The sequence below is a fragment of the Lytechinus variegatus genome, chromosome 3 (assembly GCF_018143015.1).
Source record: "Lytechinus variegatus isolate NC3 chromosome 3, Lvar_3.0, whole genome shotgun sequence".
In the NCBI taxonomy this organism is placed as follows: Eukaryota; Metazoa; Echinodermata; class Echinoidea; order Temnopleuroida; family Toxopneustidae; genus Lytechinus; species Lytechinus variegatus.
Window position 1 is genome coordinate 33,068,347 of NC_054742.1, and position 25,605 is coordinate 33,093,951.

At 36.6% G+C, this 25,605-nt stretch overlaps 1 protein-coding gene across 1 annotated transcript in view; it reads right to left on the reverse strand.

Annotated features, from left to right (window-relative positions):
* The window catches only part of LOC121410810, a 46,235-nt gene extending 29,657 nt beyond the window's left edge, over positions 1-16,578 (reverse strand). The window contains exons 1-12 of the mRNA XM_041603121.1: positions 16,184-16,578; positions 14,309-14,476; positions 13,156-13,326; positions 12,304-12,474; positions 10,445-10,609; positions 9,585-9,749; positions 8,588-8,752; positions 7,978-8,142; positions 6,697-6,861; positions 5,331-5,495; positions 4,259-5,095; positions 132-4,037 (exon numbers count right to left, since the gene is read on the reverse strand). Coding sequence (XP_041459055.1) covers positions 132-4,037; positions 4,259-5,095; positions 5,331-5,495; positions 6,697-6,861; positions 7,978-8,142; positions 8,588-8,752; positions 9,585-9,749; positions 10,445-10,609; positions 12,304-12,474; positions 13,156-13,326; positions 14,309-14,476; positions 16,184-16,280 — 6,340 coding nt within the window. The 5' untranslated portion in view covers positions 16,281-16,578. The remainder of the gene's footprint in view (positions 1-131; positions 4,038-4,258; positions 5,096-5,330; positions 5,496-6,696; positions 6,862-7,977; positions 8,143-8,587; positions 8,753-9,584; positions 9,750-10,444; positions 10,610-12,303; positions 12,475-13,155; positions 13,327-14,308; positions 14,477-16,183) is intronic.
* Positions 16,579-25,605: the final 9,027 nt, after the last annotated feature.

The window sequence follows — 25,605 nt, forward strand, 5'->3', positions numbered from 1 at the left end:
GGGTGGTTGAATTATCTTGTCATCCATATCCACGTTATTTTTCCATTAATTTCAGTTCAATCTTGACGACATATCAAATACCATAATTTGGTTTCCTGGAATCTCTTACAATTTGGAAACATTTCACTTACTTTGGCACTGAGGAGGCAAACTATTCCATGAACCATCACTCCTACAGGTAAGAGTCGATGTTCCAATCAGCTCAAAGCCTCTCTTGCAGACGTACGTAATGCTATCACCAGCAAGTGAAGGAGACCAGGGGCGTGGTAAGTCAGGTAAAAAGGGTAAGTCGAACCGAACAAAAAATTCCAATATCTTGTTATACATCTCATAAAATGGACGAGGAAGTAAGTCAGAAATAATGAATTCTACTCGGTGTACGAAAGCCATGAAATGCTCCATCATACTTTCGACGTTCATCCCATTGGTGTTTCCCCAGTCCATTCTCATCATCCATTGGATGGCAAGCTTCATTTGATCGGAGATGGGCAGGCCAGAAAGGTCAATAATTTGGGACCATTCAACGTTATTCCAATCCATGGTCATCATCAAATGAAGAATACTTATTATTTCTTCAGGCAAAGGTAATCTCGAGAAGTCCATTTCACTCCAGTTAGGGTTTTCCCAATCCATTCTCATCAGCACCTCGATGAACATTTTAGTTTGGTCTGAAATCGGAAGACCTGTCAGGTCGATTATTTGAGTCCAGTCAGTGGTTTGCCAGTCAAGGTCCATCACCAAATTGAGAAACTCTCTTACTTGATCAGCCATAGGTACCATTGATAGATCCACTTGTTCCCAACTCATGTTACCCCAGTCAATATTCATGAGCATTTGAAGGAACAATTTCATTTGATCTGGGATAGGAAGTCCAGACAAGTCGATAACCTGGGTCCAGTCAAAATTCTCCCAATCGATTTGGGTCATTATCATGATGTACTCTCTTAACTGGTCTGGCATAGGGAAATCAGTCATATCCATGTTCTCCCAATCCATGCTCATCATTCTTTGTAACAATGATCTAATAGGTTCTGGAAGACCTGAGAGGTCAATGACATCAGTCCATTCAACATTTCCCCAGTCCAGTGACATCATCATCTCCAGATACATTCCCAATTGATCAGATATCGGCAAACCAGAAAGATCTATGACATCAGACCATTCAATATTTTCCATACCCATCAATCCTCCTAGAAGCTCTCTTATTACTGTAAAGTTCATGTTCATCCAGTCAAATGTCTCCCAGTCAATCTCTTCCATCATCATGAGCATGTTTCTGATCTGATCAGGTAAGGGAAAGTTCATGAGGTCAATCGCTTGCATGAAGTTGAAGTTTTCCCAATCAATACTTTCAAGGAAGTACATAAATTCGTAAAGTTGATCAGATAATGTAGATGCATCCCAATTCTCTCTGTTCGAGGTCAATATGAGTAACAACAAGTTGTGCACATCCTCTGAAATTGGCAGATTTAGAACATCGAGTATCATTGCCCAGTCTATATTTTGCATTTTGATGTCAGGCATAGGATTTATCCATTCAACCATCGCAAGTTGACTTAAAAAATCGAAGATAATTTTTTGTACTTCGGCATCCATTAACATCAGAATGAAGTCCTTGTTACCTTGAGGAATAGGTAAATTGTTCAACATTCGAGTCCAATCAACAACATCCCATGGCGTGTTAGTTATAGCGAATATTAAACTTTTGACTTCATATGGGATTGAAAGAGAAGTTAGGTCAATCTGATCCCAGTTGAAATTCTCCCAGTCTGTTTGCATTAGTATAATGAGAAATCGACTGACGGTATCAGGGATTGGAAGTTTTGTTATGTTCTCGATAGTCCAATCGAAGCTCTCCCAATCAACGTGTCCGAACATTAAAAACATTTCTTGAATATTTTGCAGCATCGACTGATTAAAAGTATCAGGAAGCTCCCAATCCATGTTCGTCACCAACGAAACTATATTGTCCATATCCATAGTTGACCAATCTGTGGCATTTAAAAAGCGGAGAAACTCTCGGACTTCTGAAGGGAGAAGCAAATCAGTAACACTGCTGTAGCAGATGCTTTCGAAGTCTGTATTCATAAGAATTATCATGTATTCCCTCCATTCGTCCGGGAGAAGGGAGGTCATATTAATTCCTTTAATATCGAGGCCTTGCATGTTGAAGTGAATTGCAATCTCCATCCAGTCCTTCACATAGTCTGGAAATGGCAATAGAGGTACCACAAGTTCAATTATTTCTATATTTGTCATGCCTAACTGTCTTGAAATCAAAAGAATGTGTTGAATAGATGCTGGCATCATACTTTCAAGAACCGTTGTGTTAACGTTATCCCAATTTACTGAAAGTATATACTCTAGAGCGTTTAGAATGGTATCGGGCAATCTCATATCAGTGTTATTCCTGTCAAAGCTACTCCAGTCCGTGTTAAGCAGAATGTTTAAATAGGGGCGAAGAAACTCGACATTAGTAATATTAGTAAGTTTAACATCGCCTAAGCTTGACAAGAATGGACGCAGAGCATTTATTACGGGCACATCTGTCAAATTCATGTTGTTCATGTATGCCAAGTCCATACCGATGTAGTTTCGGAGAAGATTCAATTCGATTAGATTTTGACGCAAAAGACGAGTTACCAGAGTAATCATTTGATATGCTGATGAGGGTACGGGCATGTCATTTAATCCGGTCAGGTTTAGCCGGTTCCAGTTGAAATTCATCATAACTGTGATCATTTCTCTTATATTAAGCGGAATGGGTAACATAGCTAAAATGTGGTCCGCTGTTACATCTTCCATATCTGTTGTTAATAAGAGAACGGAGAGGTCCCTGATGAATCTAGGAATCGATGACACGTTGAACCAGTTCATATTATTTAAGTTAATAGCAGCAGTGTTCATTGTACTCCAATCTATATATGGTACGGGACTTTCTCTTAACTCCAATCGTAATAATGGAAATCCTGTGGGAAGATTCGAGTTTATACTTGCAACTATGGCTCCCCAGTCAGCAGCTGACAGGTTCCCACCATTCAGAAACTCGTTACCTAGGAGCCGAAGAACCTCTACATTTATTGAAAGGCGTGTTGTATTGATACGAGAGAGGTTAATACCAGATAAATCACCCATATCAAAGTCTGGACGTTGAATAGACGCGATAACGCCTGGGATATCTGCAACCATGGACCAATCAGTGTCTTTTATGACATACATGATTTCTTTCATGAAGTCAAGGAAAGCAAGTTCAGTGAAATCAAGTGATGTCCAATCATAGTTCTGCCAATCGGTTGAGAGTATCAAACTTAAACCGTCTCGTAACATGGGCGGTAAAGGCAAGGTCGATACGTTCATGTTCTGCCATTTGATAGTCGATAGATCACCATTTTCCCAGTCAGTTGTCAATATTAAGTCATTGAATATCTTGAACAATTCACGTAAAATACGGATGACAAAAGATTCAGAATTAATAACCTGCCAATCTACATCCATTGCAATATCAATTATTTGTTGGATAACCTGAGTAGCCTGGAAATTTCCGAAATTTGGGAACATGTTCGATGAATCACCTGGGAAAGCACCTTCCCAGGTAACGGTGGGTAAGGTAAATCCTGGAGAAATAGTCACCATATCGCCAGGGATATCTCTACCGCCGATGAATGGTATTTCTGCATCAGGCAAATCAATTCCTTCGATTGGTATCCCCCAGCCTCCATTACCAGAATTTCTCGTTGCACCTGGAGAGGCTGAGGCCGATTCTTCATCGTCACCTGCAAATGGGTTTCCGATTCCAATGTTTGGAAAGTTTAAGGCTCCAAGGCGACCCGGTACATCATCGACTTCTCCGGTTTCATCGAATAGATCTCCTAGCGTTTCGTTTCTTCCCATACCGCCAGGCAACATAGCTCTTGTGACAGACACCATTTCTTCGAATCCTGGTCGAGGTGTCCAGTATGAAGGGAGGGATGAACTGTGTATATCAGGGGGAAGGACATAGCCATGCCTTGGGGGAGGCGGATACCGTCCACATGTAACTGTTTGATAAAAAGGTGAAAGGATGTCTTAAACATAGCATGGGAATGGAGACTGAAATATCAATATACCTTATTATTAGTATTCTTTAATACATTAAGAATTAATGCTACAAATGATCCGTCAGTAAATTAAAAAGCTTTAAACAACATGAATAGTGTTTTTGTAATCAATCTAAATGCATCGGCAAGTGTGTTATGTATATACGTGAACATTTACTCACTTTTACATTCAGGTACAGGGCCACTCCATTCTCCATCAACGCAGATGATCCATTTTGGACCGACTAATGCGTAGTTTGGATTACACATGAACAAAACCTTCTCTCCGTGGTGATACCAATCATATCGTCTGTAAGATCCATGATTTGGGGCCAAGATTACTGGACAAATAGGACGTGGCCTTGTCGGTGGTTCTGGAGATGACTCATCAGTAGTTATCAACTGGGACGATGTTAAAATGTTTATTGTAGTGTAGTCGCGAGTAGTTCCGTCAGGCAGAGGTCTAGTAGAAGCTCTTGGATTGGTTGTTCGAGGTGGCTTGGTGGATGTTTCTGGTGTAGTGGTTTCAGTGTCGATTAATGCCGTCGTTTCACTCTCTGTTCTTGCAGTGTAAGTCGTTGAAGCAACATATGTCGTTACTTTGTTCTCCTTTGTTGTAATAACCCCAGCTTCTGTCGTTGGAGCTCCTGCAAGGGTTGTTTTGGGGACAGACGTCGATTCCAAAGGTTGCCTTGAGGAAGAAAACGCTGTTGGCCTTGTCGACGAATCGGGTCTTGTAGTGTCGACGTTCACACCTAGTGTTGTTTCCCTTAATTCCGTCGTCATTTGCTTTGCTGTTGCAGGACTATCTTTCATTGTGGTTCCTTTACTGGTCACAATCGCTTCATTAGTTGTAGCTGCACCACGAGTTATTTCATCTGTAGTTCCTTTGGCACTTGTCATTTTGCTAGTTGGTTCAGTGGTTATCGCAGCTTCTCCAGTTGTAAATGCAGCAACGGTTGTTTCTTTTGCTCCTTGTGTTGTGCCAGCGGGAGAATCAGTTGAAATAGAGGCATCACCTGAATATGGAAAATGGATAATACATTTAAGATTTACTGATGAGCCATATCAAGAATGGTTATCTAATAAAATGGTTTGCTTGTTTGAACAATTATAGAATTAAAACTTTTGTTTTGTGTGAAATTTAGAAAAAAAGGATGGATAAGAAGAATACGAAGAATAGAATAAAAAGAAACCTAAATAGTACAAAAATAGGGTTTAAAAGTAAACGAAGATGAGGAATATAATACTAACCTTCACATTCAGGAATGTTTGCATTGTATGATCCATCATCACAAGTAATCTGAGATGCGCCGATCAATGTATAACCCTGGTTGCATTCGAAGGTTACAACGTCGCCATGGTCAAAGGTTCCAGATTGACTCCCAAATTGTGGAGTACCAGGGTCTTCACAATTACCTTTCAGAAAAAAGCATGGACAATGTAAATTACTGAAATCGTTTACCTATGAATCTGCATTAACGGCAAAACAGTAAACAAAACAAAAACCGTTTTTGTTTTGATATCGATACCCCTTGGCATAAAAAAGTACAACAAACCAAATAACTGATAAACGGAAAGATTATATTGGATGACATAAAACTTAGATCGTTAACATAATGCTTCCGTTACACAGGGGCGTCGATCCATTTTTCAGATGGGGGGAGTCAATGTTCCAAAGGCGCTCGATCATACAACCCCCCACACAGAGGCTTATATATATATATAAATATGACTCATGAGATACAGACACGTATCTCACCAACAACTGACCTTAAAACAGGAAAAGCGTACCTGTTTAGGACAGTTTAGGACCTGTTTGTAGTAACTCATGAGGAGGATACATATATCACTAAACAGATACGAGTGAAATTTCTTTATATTCTGACCTGACAGTTTGATATTGCAAGCATTTTTGGTAGCATTGATAAAGATTGGTATCTAAAAGAACAATAGATGCGAGCGTGAAGCACGAGCTGAAAATATTGATATTTCGATCTGAAAAAAAAAGTTTAATAGACGTTTTTGATGAAAAACAAGATGTATTTCCAACAAAAGATTATTGAAAATCGAAGCGGGAGATCTTTTGAGGCTTAGAACTGAAAAAGTGACATTCTATTCACCTATTTAATCATGAAAAGTAAGGGGTTTTGCTACAGAAATGATGCGAGCGCAAAGCGCGAGCTGAAAATTTTCACATTCCAATCTGAAAAGAGGACATTTTGAGCACGATTTGAAATAAAGAACGATTTGTGTATCTCAATCTCGCATGCTGAACATTACAATCTTATTTTATTTTTGCACATCCGGAATTATGGGGGGGGGGGCAAAACAATGTTTGCCACCCAAATATTTTCATTGGTGGGGCGATCGCCCTCCCTGCCCCCCAGGAATGACGCCTCTGCCGTTACAGAACGGATATTCGGAGATCGGAAGTTATTCAAAAGAGCAATTCGTATCTACACGAACTAACTCTCAAAGCAAAATTGGGTAAAAACGTATCAAACTGTGTGCATCTCTTGGGTGTTATTGTTCAAATAGTGTGTACAGCATCAAGTTAGATAAGCCTAATATTTTTCAAATTTAATGGCGTGGTGTATGTTATCATCTCAAAGCTTACTGTAACAGACTGGTGGTTCGGCATCCCATCCATTGCTTGTACATGTTAACTCAGAAGCTCCTACCAGGGTGAATCCATCATTGCAAAGATAGATGAGTGTGTCGCCATACTCCACTCCACCTGACTTAGTCCCGTCATCGATGGTCCCAGGGTCGCCACAAGACGCTGTCGAGTGTATTATGTAAATCACTTATATTCGTTATATATCAATTCATGTTTACGATATGTTTGATAGCGTTGGAATAAGTACAGTTGGTTCAGTACAATTCCATCCTTATCAAGGTGAGGTAATCTATCTTTGTTTGTGTTGGAGATATCGGAACCTATTTGAAAAGTTTTTTATTATTATGCATCGCAGCTTATTTTTAGCAATGCCCATGATGATGAGTTTACGGAAAGAATTATAATTCTTTCCGTAAACTCACCCTCTAAACTTCATGTTTTATGTTTTCATATTACATGTATAAGTTGCCTGAAACATTTGACGGGTATTTTACAACAAATCGAAGAATAAACAAACATAATGTAAGAATTTTCCTTTTACTGTCATAATTTCTTTGTTTATTTATTCATTTATTCACGTCCATTGAAATACATTGAGCATGTAAAAAAAACATTAAAAATGCATTAAAAAAACAAGAAAACAAAGACAAATAGCAAGATGCCAGTAAGATTTAAAAAAGGGCTAAGATTGTATAAGGATAATTACAGTACATGTATAAAAAATGAACATGAAATGGGAAGCTGCAAAAGAACAAAGCAAATGTTCTGTCGAGGCAGAACAGCCATAAGTTATAGTGGACCACTCGTATGGAATAATTTGCCCCCTGAAATGAAACAATGTCCTTCTTTAAACCCGTTTAAAAGAAAATGTAAATCTTACCTGCTAAATAAGTGTATTACTCAATGAATAACATTGCCTGATATGTTATATGTTTTTGTTACTTTTTATTTTTACTTTTAATTGCTGTAGTTTTGTTTTACCAGTCTACTGATTTGGTTTGATTTTGAGATCTTTGTTTTTCAATATCAAAAGTTGATTTGAAGATATTGTACTGTTTTATTGTCAGTAATGAATGTAAAAAGGGAGTAGCCTAGATAGGCCAATGGCTTTTTTTACCATCACTTCCCATTCATTACTTCTTGGGTTTTTTTTGGTCTAAATTGTACAACTGTTATTGTTGTTTTTACTCTATTGCATTAGATCATTATGTATTGTAACCTGTCATTTAAGAGATTTGAAATAAATTAATTTGAAGTAAATTTGAATTATAAACATACCAATGCATTCTGGTACGTTATTACTCCAAGGACCTCCGAGACAAGTGATGATACTGGCTCCTACGAGTGTATAGGAGGCGTCACACGTGAAAGTCACTATATCGCCGTTGCCGTAGGTACCTGATTGAGCTCCGTTTTCAGGGGTTCCCGGGTCCGTACAGTCGGCTGATGAAATTAATGAGAGAGTGAATGGAGGATACATGTATAACTTCAGTTTGTGTAATTGTTTCGTTTTAATTTTGTTAACTTTGAAGAATGTGACACCATGATATGGTGTCTTAGTCGTTCTGTCACAACTTTTAAACAAGAATTGCCTTTGGAAATTATCATGAATTCAAATATAAAAGAACATATACGTGTTTTATTTCTTGTCCAATAACGGTCCGAAGATTCAACCACATTTAAAAAAAAAAGTATGTCAAATTTAAAGATAATACAGGAAATGATTTCTTTCCATAGGTCTACATGATTTCAAATTTGCTTTACAAGTCATGTACTCCCATTTTTGATAACTCATTCAATAATATTTAGTATGAATACACTTGTCCAATATTAAAAAAAAATTATAATGCACAAAACCAAAATACATCTTGAGGTTGCTGTGGTCTACCTTGGCAGTTTGGAGCTTCTGCTGAAAATATTCCATCTTCACACGTAATCTGTGATGCACCAATGAGGGTATATCCACTATCACATGCGAACTCCACCACATCACCATGTTCATACGTCCCTGACTGACTGCCAAACAAAGGAGTCCCGGGATCTGTGCAGCTTTCTAAAGAAATCAAAATAAATACCATTAAATTACAAGTCGTGGATCCCGAAAAGATATATCCGATACATTGTTGTGAAAGTAAACACCAAAAATATCATAATCACCAATGTTTTAGAGTTTTAGGATTCACGCGACTGAAAATGTGTTTTAATTCTTATATAGGCCTTAGCTCCTTAAAAATGACTTGCTGTATCATGGGGGGGGGGGGGTTACATGAAAGTTGTCAGCGCTGACAATTTTAGTGAAATCCTTGTTATTTTTTTTCATTGGCTCAGAAGCTCTGACCTTTGACAGTTACTATGGTAACTGTCAAAAAAGGCAACCCAGATGTGCACTCCTTCTGAGCGCCCTGAACAGCTTGAAGCATTTCATTGGTACTTTTACACCACATCGTCATTAACTTCATCCTCATAACCATGGAAATTATTGTTGTTGATCATAATTATTATGTTTATCATTCAATTCATTATTGAAAGAGCCATTAACGTTGTTGAGCTTGATGACGATATATTAATTTTCAAAATTATAAATTTTCCATCATTAGTATTACCATTATAATTACTATCGTGATTACTATTATTATTATTATCATCATTATAATTATTATCATTGTTATTGTTATTATCATTATCATTACCATTATTAGTATTACTAATGCTGATGCCTTTATCATTATTATCTTAACTGAATAGATACATGTCATTTCTTTTTTTTTGGGGGGGGGGGGGTAATTACTATCACCATTCATGTAATTTTGAAGAGAGTTATATTTATCTTGTATTGTATTCATCCATGTTATTGGTATTGTTTTTGTCTGTGGATATTTCCTTACGATAACAGATGGGTGCCTCTGTGTCCCAGCCACTATCTGTACATGTTAATTCCGACGCTCCAACCAGTGTATATCCTTCGTCGCAAGTATAGGTGAGTGTGTCTCCATACTCCACACCTCCCGACTTGAGTCCATTCTCGAATGCTCCAGGATCTCCACATTGAGCTGGATCAATGATTTGTGATATAAACTAACTTATCAGACTCAAGAAACAATGAAGTGAAATTCTTAAATATATGGTTAAAATGGCAGCATGTTTTTTTATTTTCGTCCTCTGTAAGTCCAAACAAAGGTAGATTTTAACAAAGCATAAGAACTATAGAGTAAATGCCTGTTCAAAATCTTGTGAAATACTGGAAAACCCTTTTTACGTACTACAGCTTTGAAATTATAACATATTATAAACATAATATCAGTATCAGATTCATTCATAGGCAAACAAGATAGGGATATGGTTTGCAATTTCAACATTTGACGAATAAATAAATTTGGCGAATAAATATAAATCATTTAGAAACAAAGAGCAGGTATCCATCCGGAATAATGAGAATAGACAGATGTAAGTGAATGTGTGCCTGTTTGCTTAAAGGGTACTTCCTCCCTCAAAAAGTTCCATGACCAAGAATAAAATAAGAAGGATAACAAGAAAGAAATAGAAGTAAAAAGGGTGAAATATGACATCATAAAAATAAGGATTTTTATTTCGAAAAGGTCAAATATATCCTCCACCCTTTATTGATGGCTATTAGGCTAGTGCTAATTCATAACAGATTCTACACCAGATGACATTGATATGATGAAGAAATTGAAAATAATTATAGGATTCGCTGAGCAAAGTGAATTAGAAAGGGTGCACTCACCGTAACAAAGGGGCACTTCGTCACTCCAGACTCCTTCCACACAACTGATGATACGTGCTCCTACCAGGGTGAATGTATCATCGCAGGTGAACGTTACCGTATCTCCATTACCATAGGAACCAGATTGGTTTCCATCAGCAGGAGTACCAGGATCAGAACAGTCGGCTGAAAGATGATTATTTGGGTGACACAATTAATTTCATGACTGTGACATTGAGCAGCGTCATATTTCTTGTGTTTATTTTGCTCTCTTAGCATAATGAGACATTGGCTTTACAAGAGTAATACTACACATTGACTTTACAAATATAAAATTACATTTTTCATCTTTTTAAATTTTCAGATATCTGACTGCATGTTATTTTATACGGGGTGTTGCAAGAAAATATTTGCAATCAATCGCAAATATTCTGTTGCAATTTTACAATTGATTGATCACATTTAACTACACAATTCAAATTACACTCATTGTTTCATGGCGCAGATTAGCAATCAATCACAAATTTGCAATTAATTGCATGGCATATGCTTGATTTCGGGAACAAAAATTGACTTGCAATTGATCACAAGTTTCTTGCAACGCCCCAGTAGAGGACAAACAGAAAACCTCTTGCAAAGGCTTGTGTATCAATCTTCAAGCAGGTTATAGGTCAGCAAGAACATGGCTAATGCATGTTCGGGGACCCTCTCTCAACATACACTCAAGGCAGTGGCGTACCGTGGGTCACGGCATTGGGGGGGCACCAGCAAAAATTTTGTGTCACTTCGTGAACGCGCGAAGCGCGCCCAGTTGCCAGGTATACTGACCTAACAGAGACATTTTAAGGACAGTGCCATTAAACGGATATGTATCTCACTGGTCAAATAATGCGAGCGCGAAGCGCGAGCTTAAAATTTTTGATATTCAGACCTAAATAGGGACATTATAATCAGTCTTTTGGAATCATGATACGTACCTGTCTCGCTAAATAATGCGAGCGCGAAGCGCGAGCTGAAATATTTTTAGATATTGACTCTCCAAACAGGAGATTTTAAGGACTATATTTTAGGAATCCATTAAGAGTATACACATCTCACCATAGTCATCTAATGCGAGTGCCCATAAGCGCTTGCTTATTTTGTTAGAATTACATCTAAACATGCACATAAAGCACTTGTAATCATGATTAACATACCCATCTCACTAATCAAATCTTGCGAGCGCGAAGCGCGAGCTGAAAATTTAGGAAATTCAGACCTGAAGGGGGGCATTTTAAGGCTTATTTGTAGGAATACACGAAGACCATACGTAGTTCACTAACCAAATGATGCGAGTGCGAAGCGCGAGCTGAAAATTTTTGATATTCAGATCAGAAAAAGGGACATTTTAAGGACTGATTCTACGAATTCATATAGAGCAGACATATTACACAAAGCCACTACTGCGAACGTAAGCACGGACAGGAAATGATTTATATTAAGACCTTAAATGGGGCCATCACTTTTAAGTAGTCATGAAAAATAAGCACACTATTAATACATAAAACAATAATAACTCGAAGTGCGAGGAAATACATTTGGCAGTAATGAACAATAATGTCTTCTTTTCCACTACGTTTCTCTTCCTTTCTTCCTCTTTTTCTCCTTTTCCCCGTTTTTTTTTTTTTTTTGGTCAGCCGATTGGGGGGGCACGTGCCCCCCCATGCCCCCCCGTAGTTACGCCACTGACTCAAGGATTTGGTTGTCAAGTGAACTTGACATACAGACTTGTGAAAATATTTGTTCATATGTTTTTGTCTTAATCTTTTTAAAATCTTTTTATTCAATTCTTGTTGGTTATCGATGTGCCTGCGAAAAAAAAGTGATCAAGACGGACATACCTGCACATATTGGAGTTTCTCGATCCCATTGGCCATCCTCACAGGAGATAACAGAAGCACCAATCAGAGTAAAACCCTCTTCACACTCAAATGATACAGTGGTACCTTGGAGATAAGTTGGATTCCCTACCTGTCTACCTGAAGGTGGTACCCCCGGGTCAGCACAGTTGGCTAGAAGATGGATAATTACCAACAAATTATCATTATTCACTGTTGGGGCAGGAAACACTATTTTGCAATTTGATATTTACAAAGTTGGTAGTTAAACGTACCGTATTGAGCGCCTGTTTACACAGTTCTTTTTCGAATGGATAATACATTGCAATTCTCCCAATTATCATGGTATATTTTTTCTTTATTCCTTTATTTTTCAAGTATTTATCATGATCAGTTTTATAATTTTCTAATTTGGGGTCTCCTATAACACATATTTGTTTTTTCTGACTCCACGCAAAGTATTACAATTTTTGACTTAATAAAAAATTACTCCGGACAATGGAGGCCCACTTATGAAGTGCCCCCTTTACAGTAGGATATTCGTTAAAACAAGAGATGACGATAGCCCATTTCAAGTACTTTGTTGCCGTATCATCGAAATCAATTCATTTGTCCTGAATCAATTTCAAATTCAAATTCAAACTTTTGCGAACGACTGCAGAAGTCTTTTCCGAACCTTAATGTAATTCGATGCCCATCTCCTAAACCCTCAATACAATGCAATAACTTCCCTTCAAACAGAAATGGCTCCACAGATCATATCTGGAATATCAAAATATTAATTATGTTTACCAATGGAACGATTCAAAATGGCACCATCAGGTAATGAATTATTTTGACCAAGAAATTACTCACCAACACATTCCGGCACTGGTAGAGTCCAAGTCCCGCCATCGCATGTTATAGTAGGTGCCCCTACCAGCCCAAACCCGGTATCACAAACGAAAGAAACCGTTGTATAAGCCTGGTATGTCGGAGTCCCTTCTTGGGACCCGTCCATAGGAGATCCGGGGTCACTACAATCAACTGGGATAAAGCATTGGTAGAATAGTCTGCTAATATCACGTTGCGTTAATGTCTAAATAAAAGCTAACTAATAGAGCATATAAAAGTGATATGGACAACGATTTCTTGAAACACAACTTAAAACAAATAAGTCAAAACTGTTAAATACCTAGTAATATGCAAATTAATTACTTATACATACGATCGATATGATTAATCTTAATCTGGAATACAAGTTATAAATTCTTATTGTGAATAAAATAAAACAGTTAAGGAAAGTTTCGAAGAGTGATAAAATTTTTCGACGGCACAAAAATGTATTTTGTTAATGAAATTTGTATATTAACAAATGATATCTTGAAATTTGATTGTAAAAACACACTTAAGCTTGGGCTTGGAAGTTGGTTCCTGTGTCCATATCTCTCACGTTTAACATGCTAAGAATATTTATGCTCTAATGAAACAAATTCCAAACAAAATTATTCCCTTAAATCCTGTATTAATTTTCGTAAAACTAAGATGAATTCATTGTCAAATGATATAAAATAATTCCATTACAAAACACAGTGTTAATGGGTACCATAGAAACATTTATGGCTAAAACGTGAAATGTCAAAGTTGAAAATTAGAATCCTCGAACTGTGGGACCACATTTACGGAATACAATACTTTGTATAGGCTTGTTGTTACATCTTTCTTATATCTTTATTCATAATAGAGGCCTCTCACTATAATATTTCCAGGAGGGGTGTTAAATTGATTTAATTGTCAAATTCATATTTATCAGTTAAAATCAAAAGGGAGCTCAATTCATTATGCAATAGAACAGAGGTTAGCCCAGTATACATCAGAGGCGGTGACTGTGTGTTTTGATGGGGGAGGGGCAGATGACTTAAAAGGGGTGTTATTTAAAAGAAAATAGTGAGCGGTCCCCCTTGCTCAGCATTATCGAACTATTACCAAAAGACAGGTTCTGTAAATGTTACAGTTCTCTCATACTTACGAACACATGATGGAACGGGTCTGGAATACTCATCGTTGTTACACGTAGTAGACGGTGACCCAATCAGACTGTAACCTTCGTTACAACTAAACGTTACAGTAGCCCCTTCTCCGAATCCTTCATCAGCAGAAAGAGAGCCATTATCAGGTGCTAGCAGGACTTCACATGCTGTAAAAAAAAACAATAAGAGTGTTTTCAGAACAAGAAATCATCATAGAAAGAACCCTCTGGTATCACCTACATGTGACAGAGACCGAGAATTATGCTTACTATGAAGTTGGTAAACTAACTTCACAAATGATGTGCATTAGCCTACGTTTCTTTGTTATTGAATATAGTTATTTTGAATAGACATTTTTAGACAACTTCTTGATGATTGATGAAATCAAGTTTACTTTTCTTGACTGACTGACCGACTAACTGTATCAGTTACCTTTCAATGTGAATAAGAAATGAATAGAGCGTATTTATGCAACTCCCTTGGTTAAACATCAGCACAGTGATCCACCTAAACCGATACCACTTCGACATAAATTGGAATTCATCGTGAAAGAACAACTGTTGCTATGTAGGATTATTTGCGCGATTAGTATGTTTTATATGCCAGAACAGGTCTGGCGACGTTCCGATGAATTTCAAATGCCCGTCAGATGACAAAGGAGTCCTACGAAATATTTGTTGAAAATTAATGAACCGAAAGAAAAGTTTTGTGTGAATCAGGATCCATTAATTGCATAAATTTAACTGTAATAACTCTTTCATAAAATTGTATGATAAAATGGTAATAATGTTCAACATCCAATCAAAATCAAGTATTTCACTGAAGTAACATTTGGATGGAAAAGTAACTGTTACTGGTAACTGTTTTTTAAACGAGCCCCCAGCTTTTTGTCCCTGACGTCACATTCATATCCAAAGTGTAGTATTTTGAAATATGTGACTTTTCTCAATCCAGACGAAGACGTCTTTGGACAGCTGGGTTGCTTTCAAGGTATTCTTTGCCCTGGGGAGTGTTTCATGAAAGGACTTGTCAGACGTTTTATCCGACAAGTCCGATGTTATCCGATAGTTACGATAGTAACAGTGCTTCTCAACCAATCAGAATCCAGGAAAGTTGTCAGATCTGACAACTTGTCGGACGAAAATGTTGATGAAACGCCCCTCCCCCCATCATCTATTACATTTCAGCAAGTTTTGTTTAAATGTGCATACACATGCCTCAATAATTAACAGCTGGATTGCAAACATTAATCAATGTGGCGCATCGAATCCATAAACCCCAATTAAATGTACATCAATTGCCAAGTGAAAATAAAGGTTGCATTGAGATTCCATACTCTGAACCTTGGTGACGGTATCATTAGACTACGACCAAAAACTTCTGATGACTGATCTAATCTTCTAATTGGTGTACTTAAGACAATACTGGTAATTTAAGAATACCAGTCCATGTGACGTAAAAGTATACAGTCTTGTAAAATGTGAATTGTCTGACAAACCACGTAAGAAAAAGTACAATCGATTGTGTTGATTGCATTTGTTTAAGTAAAGTTTTCATATCATGTAATGATGCATTTTCGAAATTAAAATCAACTCATCAAGTTTTTTTTACCAAGTTTTGATAAATTAGTTCAATTGACACTTGCGTAATTCATAATTATACACATTCAAATTGAAGAGAGTGAATCTCGTCGAATAAATTCTGGATTAATTACTCCAAGTAAGAAAACCCAATCGAGGTTACAATTATAAAGGAAATATAAAAAAAGTACTCGTTAATAACGTGGAATATATTCACCGATTGACACACAATAAATATAGACATTTAAAGATGAGATGTGGTATTAGAATTAACTTAAACAATTGTATAATTACCCTGTGAAATCCTTTGAACTGAAAATATAGTGAGTATGATGTAACTTAAATGAATCCATTGGCAAGATTGCCTCCTATGTGAGTTGGTGGTCTGCATGGTCTGGGGAAAACTTTGCCTTTTCCACAAAAATAAGAAACCGACTATTAAAATTCATGCAACATGTTAGAGATATTAACACATTGCTCCTATAAACGACATAAATGTTGAGATGTAATTGTTGAACAGAGAAAAATGAACTGAGCTGATCCTCTTCTCTCGGGCGGTTTCCAGTTCATCTAATGCGAAGGAAACCTTATTCAATCAAGAATCCCCGTAGAAGTTTCTGCTCTTGGGGAACCAGGCAGTACCAAGTAACTTGTGCAAACATTTAGAGAGCCTCCGCCCTTTTGGACCACTTTTCGGCTCTCTCCGAACTTTCATCTATTCTTTCCCCCTCCCTTGACCAAACATAAATTGCGCAATGACGTACACATAAGCGTCTGTGAATTATAATGGCTATTATTATACCATATTCATTAGTATTCAGCTGTCTCTAAACAGGGGCACATGTTCACTTTCAGAAGAAAGTGACTGTAAACATAATAAGCAATATGAAGGCATTTACCGATTCTAATGGAATGAAATAACCGTAGAGAGACAGAAATTATTCTCTCTATGGTTATTTCATTTACTTCAAATTTTCATAAGGGTGTATAGGTCTCATTGTGTTCTTTACTATTCTTTCCTGACTAATTGTGACGCAAAGGCCTACGTGTACTGGTTTGAGACTCATTTGGAATCAACCGTATTTCTGCCAGATCAGGCACATCATTTAGATTCCAAGCACTCTCCTCATGATTCTGATAGTACCAGTTACAGACTGTGTCAGAATATTAAAATTGACATACCGTACTCCTGTAATTGTACAACTTTAAGAAGGGTGTTAAAGATTTATTAAGCATTTCCTCCTTCTTACATAATCAATTATTTGCTTAACTGTTCAGTGAATTGCGTGTACAATATAGTCCATCGATTTTTTTTCAATAAAAGAGCGGTGGGTATATTATCATCATTATAGTTCAATAGGCCTGTTTTGGGATGGAAAATGTAAAATTCCTCACGTGTCGCCCAGTCTGCATTATGTTATTAAAGAACATACTCCCATTGCATTCACACATGAAGGGGGTGGGGGAATCCCGTAGTTCTTCTTTAATTGAAATTGGTGTTTGGAATACAAGCGTGTTGAAAACAACCCGAAATATATTCAGAATTCTGGTGTTTTGATCGGAAGAAAACTATATAGTTGGAGACTATAATTAGCCATGCTTTGTGATATATTTGGTATTTTCTACTGGAAAGGAAATATGAATTTGAATTTGATTTAGAAAGTGAATAATGAAAATTGGGATCGGTTGGAAAGTGCCCAAAACTATGTTTACAAATTAATTATCTTTTAAAAAATTAATGTTATCTTTCTTAAAAAATGTTTGTTGTTTATTTTCTATTCTATTTTAGGGGGTATATTTGCGTGGGGTGGGGGTTCGCCGATTCTATAGTCTCTAAGCATATAATTCAATCAATGAAGACGTACTTGTACTTGTTAGGTAAGAGAGTGGAGGTTGTTAAGACCACCAGAGGCCACAGTAATATGTAAATCAGTCCATGCAACGTCATACTTTACTGCAAGACATTTCACAAAGCAGGCAGCCAGCGCTCTTGACATAACGGTCAACAACAATAGGAGTAATGGCACTGGGCAGATAAGCCATCCCAAACTAAACATCTTATTACAAAACTTGTACAGGTACTTCAGTATTCATGCATTTAGGCGAAGGATCTTTGACAAGATTTTTATGCAAATTGATCAACTTACATCAACGCACCAGTTCACAATGATTTCAGAAGCTAGGTCAGAATTGAATTGGATGGGAAGAGAGAGTAGAGAGATAGAAATAGAGAGAAGGGGAAAGAGAGAGAGAGAGTGTGTGTGTGTGTGTGAGGGGGAGAGATGGAGAGATGAACAAAGGGCGAGGGGTTTAATAGGGAAAATAAACCAAGGGCATTTTTTTTAAAAATCAATCAAATTCGTATTTATTCATTCTAACAGACAAAAACAAAGTCATTGCATAACGCAGTTACATAAATTAAGGTTATAGGCATGCTGGTACAAACATTGACCCTGCGTCAATAGAGTCGGAAATTGTGCCAAAAGAAAGATCGATGCGGTATAGCCCTAAAAACAGAAAAAAACCCTATTCAATCGTGGCAATCGTTAAAGTAACTTTCAAATGTGAAATGGTGCAAAGTCAACAGAAAGTTTTTCATCCTAATCTTTAGAGCAAGCGGGTGTGGTGTGCATACAAGAATCTGCCAAGGGGAAACAGTCATGTTAAATGTATTGCTCACTGTTTGCCAAAGACAAATGACGTATAAAATGACTTGAAGAACCTGTATGTCGCAGTTGTATGACATTCAAGTGAAGGTAAAACTTTCCTGGTACAATTCTTTGTCTATAATGTGAAATGAAATATATTTGATGTTTGGTTTTAGATTCGACATGTAAACGAGTCTTATGTAATTAAGTTGGCTCCTGTTCTAATGCCTCTGGGTTTAGGAAGTGATGGCGAGATTGCGATTACGAACACAACTTCATTTCACATATTCTGTAACTCTCGCTCTGTTTTCACTCCGTACAAATAGATATTTAAAGACCTGTTTTTGTATTGCAATCATTGAGGATATCAAACCAAAGGTGTGAATTACATCATACAAAGAAATAATTAAATGAATTCGTTCCAAGAATTTTTTTTAACCATTAAGTTTACTGTTACACTGGCCCATCCTTTTATCATCCCCTTTCGCTTTTTTGCCTCTTCTCGTTTTAACACGCCATAAATCTATTCAATTAGTATTCTAGACTTCATTATTCATCGTTCTCATGATCAACAAACAATGGTTGAAACGTTGTATGAGAGTGGTTTCCTTAGCTGGGGGGAGACTCCCTGCCTTAGCCGCAATGCAACTTTGGAAGATGTCTGGCGTATACAATTTGGAAAGATTGAAGAGCGCCATCAAAATTATTCAGCTACTATTTCAACTAATAAGATCACGTAGGTACGGATCTCCTTCTTCTGAGAGTGAATCAAAACGCTATTAATTTGGTTAACGCATTGAATTAATCACATATTCAGAAATCTAACACAAGTGAAGTAGTTGAACGCAGTATATTCTTTGATAATGGGTAAGGGGAATAGTAAATTGTCGAGGAACTCTTGCTTCGTCTATACCTTTTCTACGTATGATGTTCAGTGCGTCAAAAAGAAAAAAAAATCAAGAATATCGATGATTAATCATAAGCATGATAAACAAAATGACCTCTCGTTGTAAAGATCAAAGTCTCTTCTTTCATCTGGTGGAAAACATATGATTGTTAATTCATGTATGAATGATAGAAAAAAAACCCCGCAAAGATGGGACACTTAAAAGCTATTTTGCGGATGGTACTGCATTTCTGAATCAGATAAAAAGAGTAATGACCATTGGTTAATATACACTCTAAAACTCAACATTCACATTTGAAAAGATACTTTCAAAGGTAGTCACTTTCATAGTGTTTATTTCAAAAGTGAAGAAGATTACCGTCATATTTGTACATAATATAGCGATACACATACACAACTGAAACATGACCTCAAGGCACCTAACCAGAGGTGATATTTATATACTTAGAAAATTTTCAATCCAAACAGATGTATGCATGCATACATGCTGCCGTATGCCATTCAAATATGCATGTCTGTAGTGTACTTTACATGGCTAAACGTATAGAAACAGAATTCTGTTAATTCGATAGTCACTAATTATTCTTTAAATTTTAGATTTTTCTTGTTCTTCTATGTTTGAAACAGTGGATTTAAAAGGTACGAGAATTGGTGAACAACTTTTAAAAAAATAAATTGAATATGAGTGAACATTCACTGATAACTCATGGTCAAATTTTTCACAATGACCTAAGTTCAGGTCAAGTTATATCCAGACTTTCCATTACATCTATTACTCTTGTCACAATACTCTAGTCGTAATATTTACCGATCGTTTCAGTTCTTTGGAAAGATATGCAATGTATGCCCCTCTACCCCATGAAAAAAGAAAAATTAATGAAGGGTTTTAAGAATTTATATCATACCTTCAAGTCCGATCTTCTCTTCCAGTGGTGACTCCAAGTTAACTATTTTGACAATATCAATAACCCTAGGTCAAGTAGCTTGTTGATTATGTCAAAAATTCCAAATCTGCACCGTTCTTAACATATATATTCCTTTTTTTGTATTTTAAGTATTCATACATTTTGTGTAATATGGATTAATGGTTTTATTTGAATTCAATCACAAGAAAATAACACAGGAAGAACACAGGAAAATCATTTGCAGAACATGTTCGATAACCTCAAGTCAACAACTGCCATTCTCTAATGACTCCAAGTCAACTATTTGGCAATAACTACAGCTCCAGGTCAAGTTGACACTAGAATTTCCATGATATCAATGACTCATCAAAGCCCTGTCAATCTTTTTATGTGTATATAATTACATCAAATGCCTATTCTCGAACAAGTATGAAAATATCACCTCAGGTTAGGTGACTTGATGTGTTTTAGGTGTGCATTCCATCGCTGCATTTATATGCATATACAATAAAAATTTTATTTGCAAAAATGTGGCAAATTGCCTCTCGAATATAAAAACTACTTAAATTTGAATAATTTTTTTTTCGAGTGATAATTAGTCTTAGAATGTAGACAAAATGAAAAAAAATGAACACCATTTGTAAATAATACCAAGAGGTTTTTGACCAAGCGTGCATAAACCTTCTCCGTCATTGTTACTGTATTACCGAGCTGTTTGAAATCTCACGAAGATATGAATGTCATGAAGCAAAATCAAGGAACTTTGTATAAATCCTTTTTTTCGGTGAATTGGTGAATTATATAATACACTTAAAATTATGTTTGACATTAAAGTGTGTTAAAAATAGCGAAAATAAAAGGTATGTGAGATTAAACTCAACAAGAATCAAGGGTCCAAACTGAAAGAGTATGAGAAAAAAAAACAATTAGAAATAAATAATAATTAGAAATAGCTCATGCAGACAAATTGTAACTCCTGATATGTTGAATGATGCATTAAGTGGAAGAACTTGGAGGATAAGACATGAAAGAGGGCGAGAAAAGAAATAAAAAAAAACAGGAGGAAGGAAAAAAGAAAGAGAGCAGTGGGTAGAGAGGCAGACAAAGCGAGGGGAAAGGGGAAAAATAGAAAGGACAAGAATGGAGATGGCTAAGAAAGGTCCACTGCTAATAATATGCGAAAAGAAAACATCTTTGTGTAGTACAGATTTATAAACATTACGAATATGCATATAATATATATATATATATATATATATATATATATATATATATATATGGTGTGTTATGGGTCAGATATCTTACCAATGACTAAGTTATTTCAGAATTCATGCAATTGGCTAGAAATCATCATTAATGGGGAGTATTTCATAATTTGATTCAATAAACTATTCTGAATTGAACGTTCCTCTTATACCGCTAGATATAAATCATTTAGCTCTTATTGGCATGTAAGTTCTATCGGAATTATGGAAAACCCTTTTTTGTCTAGTTAATATTATTATTTCATATAATTAAATTGCATGGGTACATAGCTATTTGCATTTAAATGATTACAAAATAAGCCACTGAACATAAATACCTCAATCTCTCAAAGGAAACTATACTTTAGCTTTGGGTCATAATGTGCTCTAGAGTGTATTTCCTTTGGAATTCGCTATATCCATATCTCCGTTTATTTTCGATACGGTCACGAGTTATGACATCGTCATTCATATCAGTTGACGGCTCCTGACCAACTGTCATGTTAGAGTGTTATCTCACTCATCGGGGATCCTCCTCATCATACAGTCTTCTATTGGTGAAGAAACCCCTCTGTTTCGAGGGCACCACTGCCGCCCGCTGCTGCTCCAAATATTTATGAGACAGCCGATACCAGACCCCGCACTTGAGCTGCGAGTGATACTCGAAGATGATGCGGATGATGGGATGAAGAGTGAAAGCATAAACGAGTCATCAGTAGAAGATTCACTCTCATCATGAGCGGACCATTTTGAGAGTCATTCTCTTACTATTACCTTCGCTTCATGGTCGATCGCCAACATTGTTATTATCGGGAGTTGATGTTAGTCTGCCTGATTAATTAAAAAAAGAGTATTCCACGCTCCGTATCGAGTTAAATGTGATAATTATTATCCCGACCTTGATGTGATGACGATTATGTTCTTGGAATACCATGTGTCAGTGTTACCCCGCATCTATTAATTTCTGTTATATCACGATTCCATTGACTGTAAGCATGGTAAGAGTACGAGAACCCCGCTATTATACTCTTCACCTGATTCATATAATATCGAGAACGCATCTCGACTCTTGACTTTTGTTATATAGGTACTTTATCAGATGCCTTCCTTGTCAGTATGCCAATATATTTGTCGGGTAATAGTGGATGCACGCAGAACTTCGCACAATTTGATGATCCGAGGAAAGATCGATCTCTAAGCTTTTTCCTCTAATGCATTTATTTCCAGTCGACAATGAGGCTGATTTGCAAAGTCGCCGAACGTAATAGCACGCCGCCGCTTGTATTACGGGGGAAAACACCAAAGTATTGTGTACTAGGCATACCGTCCGCCGCCAAAAGGAGGCACATTCACCAAGGAAGAGGACTCGTAATGCCTCATTTTTATTTGCTTTCCTGCTCCATTGCAAGTGAATATCTGGAATAGTTAGTGTCTAGCTTCCCTTGATGGTTCAACCAACATGGATCTTTATTATACGGTATTCATGGCTTTGGTGAAAGTAAATTTCAGCCTCCTTCTTGTTCTACTGTCACCAGGCGAGATGCTTAAAGATGGCATCATCGGTATAGAAGCCCAAAACAGATCAAATAGTATTGACAATTGCTCGTAAGTATGATCAATCTATTGTTGTATTTGTATCAATGATAACTATCAAAGTTCATCACAACGTGTGAATTCAAGTTCGATAATAAGTGGATTTTTTTTTCTTTAAAATGTCTTTAGCGAATGTTTTTTCCATATTACTCTCTTTTTATCAATGCTAAAAAAAGAGTCTGAATTTTGTAAAACAAACTGACACTAACCATTCTGTAGAGATACAAACTTTACATTCTATAGAGTAATGGAGGCTTTGTTTACTGATTCTTTCTTGACTTCAAAATCCAGAGGAATTATTTCTTTAAGTAGAGAATGGTAGTCAGTTCTATAATTAATTGAATAGGTAAAGTTGATATAACAGGACAAAAGTACTTTATCGAGTCTCAATTTTTTCGATTCTTTAATACTAGAAATGAAATAGATTTAGTATTTAAGGTTTCTTTTAGCAGCAGCCTTTCCATCATTAATTATCACATTTCATTCGAGATTCTGAGAATTCTGCTGATCATATAGCCTACTTTCTAGTGATATTCTCCTATATTTCTATTAATAAATATTATTTTAATATGCTACATTATGCATAAAACAAATGCCTACCTTAAGACAGAACTGTGTTTAATAAGAAAATTGTTGATTGATATAAAGACAATCCCACACATTGTATATACAGATGTAACTGTAAATCTGACCTTTCTGTATAAAGCAATCAAGAGGGAATGCAAAAAGTGCACCATGTAGCAATACCTCTAACCTAGCCATGTACCTCCTCTCGTCAAGAATACATCATCACCTCATCTCAACACTTTCCTTATCTTTCTCTTCCTACCTCATGATCTCCCTATACCACCCAATTTATCTTGAAATATCTAATGAGGAAGAAATCGATAATTCAATTTGATTCCTTCTCCAAACTTCGAAGCCCTAATCAGTATGTTAATCATTCCCTTCGTCATTAAAGTTGCATTTAATTTAGCAAAGTGGTAATAAATGCGCTATCTCGGGTGCATTCATTGTTTAATGTACTTTTCACTATTCTCACCACCCCAACCTCTGACGCATACCCAACGAACACCAGACTCTCTTTGACATGTTTGATAAAAAATGCGTGCTCAGAAAGACTGTGCTCCTTAATCCAAGCACGTCCTCTTTTGAATGGGAATCCCACCCCTCATCCTACTTAGATCGCCCCTTCCAATAAAGTTTCAATTCTTCTACAAGGGTTTGGAAGGGTAGGTTCTCTTCATCAGTAGACGTAATTAAAAAGCTAAAAAAGAAGATCGCCTTCCAGTGATGGAGTGAATTTTTAATGGTTTTATACTTACAGTTTTGAATTAGAGTAATTTCGTGAAATCGTGGATGGGGTATATAAGCACATTAATTACAATGCGGTACCGGACCGTTATCAGTGTAGACATTGTGTCTTTATTGAGTTGAATGAAAGAACATCATTCTGAAAAGTATTAAATCATTTCCTGAAGTCAATGAGTTAAACTGAATTAGATTAAATAAGTTGAATTCAATCGAGATGAAATTCATCTCACATCTGGTGAAATAAAAACTAGTATACACAAAATACTTACCTCATTAGTGGGACATGAATTATGGGTGTGTGGAGGGGGAGGGGGTGTACAGGGAGAAGTTGGATCTCTATGTGAACGTACTATAAAAAAAATGAAAAAAGGATAGCGCTCAAACAGTATAGGCATACTGACATAGACATGATTGGTATTGTTACTATAGTGAAAGTTTTAAACATTGTTTGAGAAGCAAGAGTTCCTTTAACGATTATGTTGTGTTGTTACCATGGTTTGGTGTCCTTCTATCGGCCCTGAAACATCACAGGGGCATGAGCATTCTACAATGAAGCCCACTTCACTCCACATCTCGCTAATTAAGTAGCATGATACATGTTTAGAGAAAGCGATATGACTTCATGACCGTACGCGCACTTGAGTCTTAGGAAACACCCGATACTTTCTAAAGGGTACAATGTAATTTTATTATCATGATCAAGACTTCTTGGCGAGATCTAGGGTCACATGGGGTGAGAGGAATGTCCAGGGTTACTCTCTAACAAGCGTCTGGAGTTAATTCATTCTATCGAATCGGTCATTCCTTATGATTATATCGTTATGCCAGGGAGTCTATAACACTTCCCTGGTTATGCCCTGCTCGAATTGAAATATTATGAGCAAGCGGACTATAAACTGCAATCATAAGATCAGTATGATTTGACTCAATATACCGGTTCATATATACGTAAATATTTGATGAAATTGACCCGCGAAAAACTTATCTTGTGGAATTTAGTGTTTTCTATCGTAGAACCTATCGTGTTCATTGTTTACAAAATTGGCGTGGCGATGTATATGTTTCACATACTATATACCATATTCTTCATACTTGATTGTGCACC